The following is a 13388-nucleotide window of genomic DNA, read 5'->3' on the forward strand; positions in this document are numbered from 1 at the left end:
CGCAGGGTACTTGGGGACACCAGGAACCACTCTTCACAGATGTTCCTTCAGAAAGCAGAGGAATGTGACAGCATCTACAAGAGGCTTCCTGCCAGGCTCCCCAGGCCAGCGGGAGGAGGGGCTGCAGGTCCCCGATGGCCCCCACGGCTCCGGCCAGCCTCCCGAAGGATGGTCCTTGGAGCAGAGGACCTGGAATAACGGGAGCGTCTGCTGTCTCATCCCACAGTCCCTGGAGACCCTGGTCACGTTGGTGCTCACAAATTTCTTCTTTTTTTAAAAAACCATTGCTTGTTGCTTTGGGGAAATATCAGACTTTAATTAGAATTAAGTTACTGCCAGAAGGGGATGAAACAAGCAAAAATACAAAGCGATAATACACCCTTAAAAGGAAACTACACGCTAAGTTGCCGCATCTCTCAGGAGAGGCCTCTGGCTTGCCTGGGGACGCGAGTGCTTTTACGCAGAAAGATCTTCCTGCTCCTCAGAACTCCCCCGAGGCCGGACCGGGACCCTTCTCTCTCTACAGGACAGTCTAGGGAGGTGGAGGGTTTTCAGAAAGGCTCAGACCCAAGACCTGGAAGGCAAAGCTAGGATCACGTTTCCCGGGGTCCTCTGACCTGCGGGTACACAGGCAGACTAAGGATTAATCCCTAGCAAAGATTAATTCAGATTAAGAACCTCATTCCCAGTGCAACGATCCTTTCCAGGCCAGAGAGCGGTAGAATTCTTATCTATTACAATGCTTTTCAACGTGCATTCTCCATTATGTGAGGCCTGGTTTTAACCTGATGGGTCTATGATTTATTTGCAAAGCGAAACCAAATTGTTGCTTATTCACACCCAGCCTCTGAATCTCCACAGCGTTAGCTTGTAACTGTAAGTGACATAGTTCATTGTAGCTTCTCAAAATTAATTATTTATGTTTCCATCAACCGAGGTCATACGAGGACTACTTCAATCTCAAATATGAGAAACCCAGGTGAACCATTACAATTTAATTGATTTACTCCAGTTTTTATGTTGATCCTAAAGTACTTTATCTTCTGAAAAGTATTAAAACTCTCCAATGAACATATATATTCTGTAGAGCCATGCTCACAGGCAGGCTAGAAAATCAGATGCTACATTAAGGAATTCTCTAGTAAGAGCAAGTATTTTCCATACTGTTTATTTTTCTAATTTTTCTCTAGGATGTGGAATCACACAGTATGATTTGGTGTTAAGAGGACAGCCTCTTGGGCTCAAGTTCACGTCTAGCTCAACTGCTTCCAAACTGGCGCCCTGGGGAGGTGGCTTAGTGGACTTGTGCCTCAGTTTCTCCATACTGTAAAATGGGCTGGTGCTGGTAGCTCCTCCCCGAGTTGTGCGGATTAGGCGAGCTAACACTGTCACCGTCCGGCGAGGTCGGCGTTCGCCGTGGGCGCCGTCGGCAATGGCAGACACGGTGGTGGGAGATGCACGCAGCGACGTGCGGGGCAGTGGCTGCAGGGAGCGGAGGGCCCGGCTGACTCTGTCCTCTTCCTCCTGCAGGAAAGTGGCAGATGCACGACGGCCTCCTGAACATCACCAAGGTGTCCTTCACGGACCGAGGTCGGTACACATGTGTGGCCGCCAACATCCACGGCACCGTGAACAACACGGTGACGCTGAGGGTGGTCTTCACGTCGGGGGACATGGGCGTGTACTACATGGTGGTGTGCCTGGTGGCCTTCGCCGTGGTGCTGGTCCTCAACATCACCCGCCTCTGCATGATGAGCAGCCACCTGAAGAAGACCGAGAAGGCCATCAATGAGTTCTTCCGCACGGAGGGCGCCGAGAAGCTGCAGAAGGCCTTCGAGATCGCCAAGCGCATCCCCATCATCACCTCGGCCAAGACGCTGGAGCTGGCCAAGGTCACACAGTTCAAGACCATGGAGTTCGCCCGCTACATCGAGGAGCTGGCCCGCAGCGTGCCGCTGCCCCCGCTCATCATGAACTGCAGGACCATCGTGGAGGAGCTCATGGAGGTGGTGGGGCTGGAGGAGCAGGGCCAGAACTTCGTGCGCCCGGCGCCTGAGGGCCAGGAGGCCGCCACCGGGGACGAGGTCTACACCATCCCCGCCACCCTGCAGCGGAGCGAGTCCCCCGCCGCTGACTCGGACGCCTCGTCGCTGCACGAGCAGCCCCAGCAGATCGCCATCGAGGTGTCCGTGCACCCCCAGGCCCAGAGGGAGCCCACGGATGACCGGGACGGGGGGCCCCTCGAGGCCAGAGACGAGGACACCGAGCCGTCGGCCGAGCGCTCCCCCGAGTCCGCGGCGCCGTCCACCGAGGTCACATCCGCGGCGCTGACCTCCGAGGAGCCCACGCCCGTCGAGGTGCCGGACCGTGTCCTGCCCCCAGGTCTCCTGGAAGCCGCAGAGCCGGCCGGGGCGCGCGACAGGAACGCCCGCGTCGTCTGTGAAAGCCATGTCTAACAGCCCCCCCCCCCCGAGAAGCTATGCACACCCCGAGAATCAGGGCCGCCCCCCCCCAGGGCCAGACGCGGTCCGCCCTCGCCGCTAAGCCTTACCGGAGACGCCTGTCCCGTAGGTAGGAGCCAGGCCCCTTCAGAAGGGAGCGCCTGTGTGCATGCTGTGTGCCCGGACCGCGCCCCGCGACAGAGGATGCCAGCAGCGGCAGGGTGCAGAGCCGGTGACCTTGGGCAGGTGTCTGTGCGCACGGCACGAATCTCAGAGGCTCTTCTCTGCCAGATACCTTAATCGCTGATGCCCTTTTGGTGTGAGAGACTCTGAGGTCAAGAGCCCTGTCCAATGCACACTGCAGCGCTTTTCCTTTAAAAAATTACAGGTCTGCTACGAGAGCAACTGCACGGCCGTGGGTCTGTTGCACTTTCTTCTCAGTTTTAACCCCCTTCCCTGTTCCCCTATAACCGAGTCGTTGTGATACGAATGCTAATCGTTCCTTCTGGTTTCGTCCCCTTTGCCACTTTGTCCTTATTTCTCTCCACCCCCCGCCAAACTTTTACCTCAGAGGCTTTGGTGTCAGGGCTGATACCCACAAGTCATCTGTAATGTTCCAAAGCAGTTACCAGCGTCGTGATTTTTGTCATTTCCCAGGCCTGTCTCCATCCATCGCTTTTTTTTGTTTGTTTCCAATGAAGCTGCTGTTGTGAAACTGAGAAAAAAAAAAACCTTGCCCAGGATAGCACTTTAATAGCCAAATAAAAATGTGTTGCCTGTCCGATTCTGAGAGCCTTTGGGTGAGCTCAGCTGAGGTTGCAGGGAGACTGTAAACTTGAATTTGCCCAAACTGTCCATGAAAAGTGCTGTTTTTACGTTTAAGTAACGTCATCCTCCAAACACGGCTGCTGCTTGATCTGGAACGCGTGTTGCTTCCAGAGACAGAGGCATCTGAGGAATCCGTGTAGGTGTAGAATGTGGGCCTCCCTCGAGGGCCGCCAGGGGCCGTCCGGGGACCCAGACGCTTGGTTTGGGGCAGCGAGTGTGAGGGTCCGTGGGGTCGCCTAGCCAGGCCCACTTCTCTGAACTGCAGGGCTAGCTCGTCCGTCCTTGAAGGGGAGAGCGAAAGGTTAGGGTGATGGCATCAGATTTCACACCAGAATTCTTGAATTAATTTTGTCCCACAAGAAAGCAGTTGTATGTGCGGCAGAATGATGTTATAGAAACGACAAAATTAGTCACCCAAAGGCTAGCGTCTCGTCTGACGGTGCCAGTAACCACCACAGGCTTTGGGCAGGTGGGGCCTCCATTCCTTCCCTGGCAGAGGGACAGACCGGACGGGCTCGAGCTCCATCTAGATGGTCCCCTCTCCCGCAGAATCACCTGGCCCTCCTCCACAGTTACTCGAAAGATTTTTCACTTTCCTCTCTGGTTCCTCTAATCTTCTTTATGCTGAAAGTTAGTACTAATGCAAATCAAGAGGATCAGTTTCAAAAACTCAAATCCCAAAATCATTAGGGCAGCGTCTGCAGTTTAGATGTCATCGTGGGAAGAATGAGAGGTATTGGTTCATTTCCATGTATGAGCAGGGGAGCCATAACCTTGGAGTCGTCTTGAGGGTCACGGCCACATCATGGTTTCCATGGAGGTTCCCTGGGCCACACGGATGTGAGAGCAGATCTGATGTTTAGTCCTCACTCTCTAGCTATCTGGATAAGTGACCTTCGACACCCCCCTGGGTTTAATCTTTCTCATCTGACAAACACGGATGTGGTACTTGATGGGTCCCCAGATCCCATGCGGCTCAGACATTTAGAGTTTTATGGAAAGTGTGTGATGGCCCCCCTTGCAGGAGACAAGCAGTCTTGAGAGCAGAAATGGGCACGTGAGGCTAGATGCTCTTGCTGCCAACCTTCACAGCAAAAGCATCTGAATCCGTAGCTGAGGGCAGAGATTTGGCTTCAGGGGTTTCTCTATGTATAGATAACCGGTGTGACAGGTGGTCTGACAAGACTCAGAGTTGGATCAGAGTCCTCTTGGCCTCAAGTGACCCATTGCCATCAGTTAGGAGTGTCTTGGGTGGTCACATAAAAAGTGAGTAGTGAACAATCGAGAGAAACCTTGACCTCCCACTTGCACTCTCTGGACAAGGGTTTTCTGTATTTGGTTGCAGAAGAGTTTTATCTCCACCTCTTAGAATTTTCCACTTGTCATGGAGGTCAGCGGATTCTTACCATGGATCTGTACACCCAAAGCGACAACAGGGGCCAACACTCATTTTGTGACACTGCATGAACCTTTTCCCATTCTGTCCAGTTCTCCCTCCACCGAAACCCATGTGCACATTTCCACGTGGAAATTACAGGAAAAGGCATCTCTCCCATCTAGACACTGATTAGGGATAGAAAGTTAAAAACGGGCAGATTTTTTATGAAGCAGGAGCAGAAATGTGTGACCAAAGAATGTTTTCAGGTTGGTTTTAGCTTCTTTAGACTGGCGAGATTATATAGACTTTTCAAAACCTTTCCCCTCTTTAAGGCATCAGAAAGCTCTTGATAGAATAACAGCCAACCAAAGAGGAGGCTGGCTTACAACGAAGATTTCTCTGTCCAGAAAGGCCACACTCTTCCTGTTCATCCTGTAGCTTCTTTACAGAATAGAAAAGCTCTCCTGCTAGAATATGGAACAGAGATGATCTCGTGACTTTTGGCTGATTTTTCAAAGATAAACTGTTGAGCTTCATAGAAATTCATAAAAGTATGGCTGCATGTGAGCGTGTGTGTGTGTGTGTGTGTGTGTATGCACACATGCATACGTCAGACTCTTTTGGGCAGTTTTAACAGCACTAAATCCCAAGCCATGTCCTTTGGGTCTTAGGTCATTATTCTCAAAAGCAAGCAGTTTCTGGTTTCTGAGTCATCTGGTCATATCTCTAGCGATTTCTTTTCTTGAAGTTCTGAAAATGATTCAGATATGTGTGCATATTTAATTCACATAGATGATCTGTAAACTTGGATGGTATTTATTCTAAATGGGAAAAAATTTTATACTGCAAATCTATGTAATTTATAATGGTTTTGTTTTATATATTATATTTTCATATTTTTAGGGCACATCTATTCTCTTTTTGTATATCATACTTGACAAAAAGAAATAGTAATACTTGACTAAATCTCTAGGAACCAAATGTGACATCTATAATGTATAGAAATCGCTCTGAAAATAACTGAATGTCCTTACCCATCCTGAGCATTATTGTGCTGTGTCATTACACCCAGAATGATTGCTGGTGAGCGTTTTCTTTTTTCAAAACCAAGCCAAAAGGCCTGGCCTCCCACACAGTGGAGTCTGGAATCCTTCCCTTCTTTATCTTTTTCATTGTGTGTTTCATTTTTAATTGTAGACATCCCGTGTTGTTCAGACCTCTTTGAAGGGCAAATGTGAGATAAGAAAGCAACGTGATGGAAAGACTTGGCTTGAAGGATGGCTGTGTAACTTATTCTCTGGGCTGGTAACATTTCTCATCTAATGTTTGGATTGTTCTCTATTGGTGGTCTCAGAGCTGTTCAGCTGTTTAGCTCGTGAAGAAAATGTTAGGCAGAAAGAATGTTTGCAGGATTTGGACAGACAGCCTCTAAATGTAGTGCAGCCAACACAAACTAACTCAACCACAGAAACCCCAATCCCAGCCCGCGGACGAGCCATTTCAAAAGGCAGATCAGACTCCTGTGTGTGCAGGTTGAATTTCAGTGTTGTACCAGTGCTAAAACTCTTGAAGGGCAGCCCCTGTGGTTCTGTGAACAGGGGTTTCCTCCCAGTGTTTCACTGGGTAAGAAAATGGAGCATTTACCTTATCTTTCAGATCCTCTACTTTATACCCAGCGCAGTTCAGCGACTTCCCTGTACCTGTCTTCACGTACCCTTTTGGCAGTCCCTTTAGATCATAATCCTGGTTTCTGTTCTTGCTTTTTAAACTAATTCGTTGGTACTCTTTAAATAGCCAGCAAATCTCGTTGTATATTCACACACGTGTTTTGAGCACCTGTTACCTTCACGGTATTAGTCATTTTTACATTCACCTATTCATTTAAAAATCCTTTAGTAGATAACAAAGTTCATCTTCCTAATGACTCTTAGGGTTAAACCAGTGATTAACAAGGTTTGAATTAAACAAATCAGTGGTGGGGAAAAAAATCGAAAAAAACAATTGCTTATTCTGCTTCCTGAAGGACTGAGTGTCTGTTATACAAGAAAATGTTGTATGAGGGTGATAATGATTTTTAACTGAGATTTTTTAGAGGTGTCATTTTTAAGGGGACTAATGCTTAGAATATCACAGTCGAAACTGAAGCTCATAGAGAATGTAAAAACAGAAAGCAAATAGTTCTAAGAATATTCTGGCATAAATTATTTTTATTTAACGAGGAATTAAAACCTTCAGTGTATCTCTCAGACACCCCAGCAGTGCTCACGGAAGATGCTGGCACCTAACGTTTGATGTGCTATTCCTCTGGTTCTGGAATTTCTTTGTTAAAGCCAGGAAATAAGATGGAAAAATGTATCTGGGCGGAAATGTCAAACTGTTGATTTGTGAGCTATAAATGTTCACCTTTTAAGAATAATTTAAAGGTATAAACAAATGACTAATATTTAAATTGATATAGCAGCAAAAAAGCAAAAAAAACATGTGAGCCATCCTGTATTTTGGTTGTTGCTTTAATAAAGGATTTGCACAGGTGTGCCAAGCGTGTTGTGTCCCAGCTCAAGGCTGTGTGAGTGTGGCCTGATTTACTCTTTCCAATGGTAAGAAATCCGTAGTCAGTCCTCATCCCTACCTTTTGCATCTGTGGCATATCTTGGGGAAAAGGGAAAAATGAGGTAATTGTTATGTGAATCTGCAAACTTTATCCAAATTCAAAAATCCTAACTCTGTCCTGACAAACTTGATAGCCATTTATTTTTTTATAAATGACTATCTACATGAAGAAATAATTTTTAACATGTAACATCAAGCTTATTGTAGAAAATCCACGAAGACCAGGAAACTCACCTACCCAGAACATTCCACGGGAGAAGACATTAGTCATAGATCCAACACAAAACACCTAGACAGAACCCAGTCCAGTCCAAATCCAAGAATATGCTAAGGAGGTGCCCCTTGAAAGCTTTGAAAGCTGGATTCCTCTCATATAGGATGAGGTCGTGTAAACAAAACAAGAAAGGATAACACCAAATGGGAAAGAAAGTCAGTGTTTTGCTATAGATCTGGAGAAGCCAACAAAATTATTGAATGGGTTACCGGATAAACTGTGCATATAACTTAAGATCCAGAGGTTCTGTCAAAAAAAGGTTTAAGAGAACTGTGGTAGCATTCATGGAAAAATTAACAATTGTGCCACCAGGGAAGAGAAAATAGGAAAGTTTTGTCCTAACTGCGTAATTTTAACTGGTACATATTTTCAGACCCAGAACAAACAGCTGCTAATTTTTTTTTTTTTTACAGGTTTTGGAATAGTGCATTCTTCATGGGCCTTAATCAGAGGAGCCTAGGTAAGGCTTAATATTAATCTGAGTGATTTTCAAAGCGTGTAGTCACAGAGCTGGAAAATAAGTGTCAGGTTTTCTGATTTCCCTGTCTTTTCGGCAGAGTCCCTGACACACAGGGGTTCAGCTCTGCTTGAACATCTCTGGTGTAGCAGAGCCCGTGACCACGTTTAGGACATGCTCCGGTGTTGGTAGGTTTTAAGCGCTGAGTCAGAAATCTTAAAAATGGTCCCACACTGGTCCTTGTTGAGCATCTGGAGCTGAAAGCGTGAGTTTGTCCTGCCACAATAAAATTTTCCTTTACTGTCAACCCAAAATGAAAATTATAAGTGTATTCATGTCAAAGAGAGGATTACCAAAAAAACATGGGTGCTCCTGGCACCACTACATGAATTACACGCCATGTGGCACAGACCCTTTTGAGTTTAAATGGTTTCTGCCAATGGTGTTGGAGGCAGAAGTAGGCGACTCAGGTGCTCCCCCAACCACGGAGATGCCCTGACGCTACAACTCATTAAGTAAAGGATGGTTCAACTGCCAGAAAAATGAAAGAACCAGCAGATGAAGTGCCTCAGTAGATCAGTGTGTTTTGAAAGGACCATTAGAGATGACACACCGAAAGAAGTGTATGTATGTGTTAAGTGGCTTATTGAGGTATTTTTAAATAATAAGTGAATCAGGGCCAGCACCAATTGCATTTAACTGTTAGGTAAAATGAAGGCACCAAGAGTAAACTAAGAATTTTCCTAAGGTATTAACTCATATTAACTAAGCTAAAAAATATGAATGAAGGTTGTTGCATAGCAATATGAATTTTTCAAGAAGCAAATTTCTCACTACCAATGGAGTGGGTTTTCTTATAATGGACTCATGTTTTAAAGCTCATTATGGAATGGGAATTCACATGAATCATGCAAAAAAAAATCACCTGCGCATAGAACTCTAGCTAGATTGAGGGTCTTTCTGTTGTTCAGTTTTCATGCTGTACAGCATCTGTTTGCTGAAAGTTTTCAGGATTCGTATGAAACTCACATGCATTGGAGACCCTGACGTGATCGGCGTCTCTGATTTTTAGGTCTGATGGATTATTACTTCTACTGTGGCATACTTATTCCACCCAGCCATTTGATGAGGTGAATAAAGTTGTCCCAAAACTTTAAAAATATTCCTAGTTCTAAACCTCAAGGTTTTTACGTGAAGTGGGAAAGAAATGACAAATTTGTCTGAAGAGGTAAACTTCTTCCATACCAGCTGTGCAGATAGCCCTCACTGTCAGATGATGTCTCCTGTCTTTCCTGCTAGCATTACCTCACCTGTTGGGCCAGTGGACCAAGCTATTAACACACGAAGTAAGATGCTTGATTACAGTTAGAGACTGAGAAAATTCATCCACCATGTAGCAGACACTTGAGCATACAAGAGGTAAATTTTAATATTGGCTTCACTTGAGATTATTTTAAAGCTGAAACATTACAAAAATTAAGACCTGGCACCATATTTGTAGAAATGTCTTCATCTAATGAAGAAATTTTGAAAGTGTTAAGACCTCAGAAATTATAGAAAATTTAAATACGTTTGTAGGAAAAAAAAAGAAAGATGACAGCTCATATGGGAAGTCTGGGATCAGTTTTTTTGTGTGTCCAGAATACAACTTTCCTAACGTTTTGTCATTATAGTAGTTATTGAGATACATTAGTGATATTTCTGAAAACCTGCCAGATCCTGAAAAAAAAAAACAAAAAAACCAAGTTTTTAAAAAATACATGCAGATAAATAGTTAGATATCATCTAACTATTTTATGTTACCTTCTCCCATCCCATAATGGATTTGAGGTGATTGAGTTAAATATATTTTACTCTCTGTGCATCCTTTGACATTAGTAATTGCTGTGTTTCGTACAAGTTCACTAACTCAATAACCAGACTATTAATCAGACATTTTATTCCCAATCATTTTGAATCCATGAGAGATTTTCAGTATGACTATACAAGCAGAACAGCTGGATGATCTAGAAATGCTTTTCTTTATCTGTAGCTAAAAATGGAAGGTTTTCCGCTGTAACACAAGAATAAGATGATTATGGCATACTCACAGACTGAATGTTTGTGTCCCCTCAAAAACCGTATGTTGAAATCCTAAACCCCAATGTGATGGTATTTGGTGGTGGGGCCTCTGGAAGGTAATGAGGTCATAAGGGTGGAGCCCTTATGAATGGGATTAGTGTCCTTATAAAAGAGGCCCAGAGCGCTCCAAAGACACAGCGAGAAGATAGCCATCTCTGAACCAGGAAGCCGGCCTCACCAGGCATTGAATCTTCCAGAGCCTTGGTTATGGACTTCCCAGCCTCCAGAACTGTGAGAAATAAATGCTTTTTTTAAGATGCCAGTCTATGGTAATTAGACTTTTTATTTTGAGAGTTCTAGATTCCCACGTGGTTGTAAGAAATAGTACAGAGAGATCCCACGTACACTTGACCAGTTCCCCCAGTGGATATCTCTCACAAAAGCATTGCACACCATCGCAATCAGGGCATCAATACTGATACAGTTCTCCAGTCTTAACCAGGTCACCCCAGTTTTCCACACACTCATTTGTGTGTGAGCATTTAGTTCTGTGAAATTTTACCGCACATGTAGGTCTGTGCATCCACCACCACCAGCGAGATGCAGAACATTCCATGAGTACAAGGACCCCTGAGTTGCCCTTTCACAACCACACCTCCCTCCCTCCCACCCCAGAACACATTTTTTTTTTACATCAGTAAACTTAACTAGATAACTGAAGCTTCTCTGGAACCAACTGTAATAAGTATGTTTTACCAATAGAAATATATGGACATTTATCAGTTTCTTGATGTCTGAATTCCTGTTGCTTTAAAAGGACTTGTACAATGAAGACAGACAGGTGTGGTTTCTGAAACACAAAGGAAAGACAGCCAGACACTTGAAATTCTAGAAAACCCTTGAGAAGGAGGAACGTGAGGCAGGTGTCTTGGTGGAGGAGCTCTGGGATGCCCACTTCATGCCTTGCACTCTAGAGCAGCCAGAAGATGCAGAGCACGGAACAAAGGCGTGGTTGCTACATGCCTTTAAAAGTCTCAAAGAGAAAGTACTCCCTCCCAAATGTAAAATGTCTAGGTACACTCCAGAAGTTCCAAAACTAAGGCACAGAGTGGTAACAAGTCATGGGTAAAGGCTCAGACAACCTCTGTGATGCTGGAGATCTCGATAGCCTTGTTTTCCGCTCCCTTGGGTAAGACGGGATGGGCAGGTAAGTGCCAGCCCCTAGGCCGTGATGAGGTACCTGTCACTTCTGATGTTATATTAAGAAAGCATCTCTAGGGCTTCCCTGGTGGCGCAGTGGTTGAGAATCTGCCTGCCAATGCAGGGGACACGGGTTCGAGCCCTGGTCTGGGAAGATCCCACATGCCACGGAGCAACTAAGCCCGTGAGTCACAACTACTGAGCTTGCGCGTCTGGAGCCTGTGCTCCGCAATGGGAGAGACCGCGACGGTGAGAGGCCCGCGCACCGCGATGAAGAGTGGCCCCCACTCGCCGCAACTGGAGAAAGCCCTCGCACAGAAACAAAGACCCAACACAGCCAAAAATAAATAAACTAAAAAAAAAAAAAAAAAAGAAAGCATCTCAAGTGTTGAACTTAAGACAGCCGGCCACAGTGTTGAGGAAAAGATTCTCTGCCCAACTCAGGAAGGCACAGGAGGCAGATTCCAGAACAGGGGCATCTGAGGAGTCTGGAAGAGTCCTCATTCGAAGCCACTGGAAAGGCGCCATGAAAGAATCCTTCCAAGTAACGTTGTTCTCTTACTGTGCAAATGCCCTGGACTCGTAAGCACATTTGGCTTCCATCAGGCATTACGGGTACGGAGTGTGGGTTGGTTTGCTCCTATGACTCTAACAACCAGCTGAAATCTGAGTGCCCCGGACCCAGGAGTGTTGAGGAGGGTACGGGACTTCCAGGAGGCCAGCCCTGGCCGGAGGTCCTGAGCAGCCTGAAGCTGGACGCTGACCTCTTGGAAGCAGGAGAGGAGCAGCCTAAGGAAAGCAGGAGAAAACTGAAAAAACAACTCTCCTTCATACTGTTAGCCAGGGGCAGCTGTGCCCAGATAAAAGTGAATTTTTTAAGTATGGAAAATGGTAAATGCATTAGCTTGTGTGAATCAGTCGTAAAAATTACAGAAAATTATACTCGTTACCTAATTTCCAGCCAAGAAACCCCTCCGGTTTGGGTCCTGGTTGTCTCCTCGGTGACATGAACCTCAACGACTGAAGCATTTTGTGCTAAGCTAATCAGTAGAGTCCTGTTACAAAACTCAAGTTATTAAACCATTACTAAGAAATGATTCCCAGTGATAGTGGAGGGCGGACTTTCCGTTAAGCAGCAACATTGAAGCCTCTTTCAAATATTTATTTTGAGTGTGCTACATTAGGATACTTTGTCTCCATCAAGTTCAAAAATGTTTTTTTCATAATTGCCACATCAGTAAAGTTGCTGTTCTGTATTTTCCACTCCAAACTCAGGACTAAGCACGAGATGTGCACACCATACACTGACCATGATCAGATTTATTCTGTACCACCTAAGTTTTGCTCTGTTTCCTCTGCATAGACAGTATTTCACAGCCTTACAAAATTGTTTATGCTCATTCATCAGCAGTGGGAGGTAACATTTCCTGTCATTTTTCATATCGGAGTATTTAGGTAAAGCTGGGTAAACCCTTAAGTCTTTTTGTTGTTGTTGTTGAATTGTAATAGTTCTTTATTATATTCTAGATACAAGTCCCCTATCAGATATATGATTGCATAAACCCTTAAGTCTTTTCTTTGGTTTCCCCTTCATAACAAGACACACCCTTCTTCTTCCCTGTCTTACCGGCAGGGTAGCCTAACAGATGATCCCATGTTCTAAACAAAAAAGTCATTTTCCCAAGACCAAAAGAGAATCTACAGCTACCAGACTGTGAGCTCTGTGCAGACAGCAATCATGTCTGTATCGCCACAGTGCTTCCTACAGAAGCGTAAAGATAACTAGCCTTTAGTAAACGTTAATTAAATGCAAACAAATCTGTCTTCTAGCTAATTAGGATTTATTGATATTGGATTAAATGTCTTCATTCATAGGGCCCAGTGAAGGGTAAAAAGTACACTTTGAAGAATCTCTTGGAACCTAAAACCATACTTGTGCAGACACTCCCACCTTCACAGGATGGGGTAGGTTTCTTTTTCAAGGAGTAGAATATAACTCTTCTCTTTCTATCGAACTTTAACCTAACATATTTTTTTATAGAGCCGTTTAAAAGTCTTCTGTCCACTCTGGTGGTGTCTTGGTGAGACAGCTTTCCACAATTAGAAAGCTGCAGTGAATTCAAGAGAAAGGAATAGTGA

The 13388-nt window shown here is 45.1% G+C and overlaps 1 protein-coding gene across 1 annotated transcript in view; it reads left to right on the forward strand.

Annotated features, from left to right (window-relative positions):
* Positions 1-7150, forward strand: part of MFAP3L (microfibril associated protein 3 like) — a 43474-nt gene extending 36324 nt beyond the window's left edge. Inside the window, exon 3 of the mRNA XM_068552822.1 lies at positions 1531-7150. Within this exon, the coding sequence (XP_068408923.1) occupies positions 1531-2456 (926 nt within the window). The 3' untranslated portion in view covers positions 2457-7150. The remainder of the gene's footprint in view (positions 1-1530) is intronic.
* Positions 7151-13388: the final 6238 nt, after the last annotated feature.

The sequence above is a fragment of the Eschrichtius robustus genome, chromosome 10 (genome assembly GCF_028021215.1).
Source record: "Eschrichtius robustus isolate mEscRob2 chromosome 10, mEscRob2.pri, whole genome shotgun sequence".
Classification (NCBI taxonomy): Eukaryota; Metazoa; Chordata; class Mammalia; order Artiodactyla; family Eschrichtiidae; genus Eschrichtius; species Eschrichtius robustus.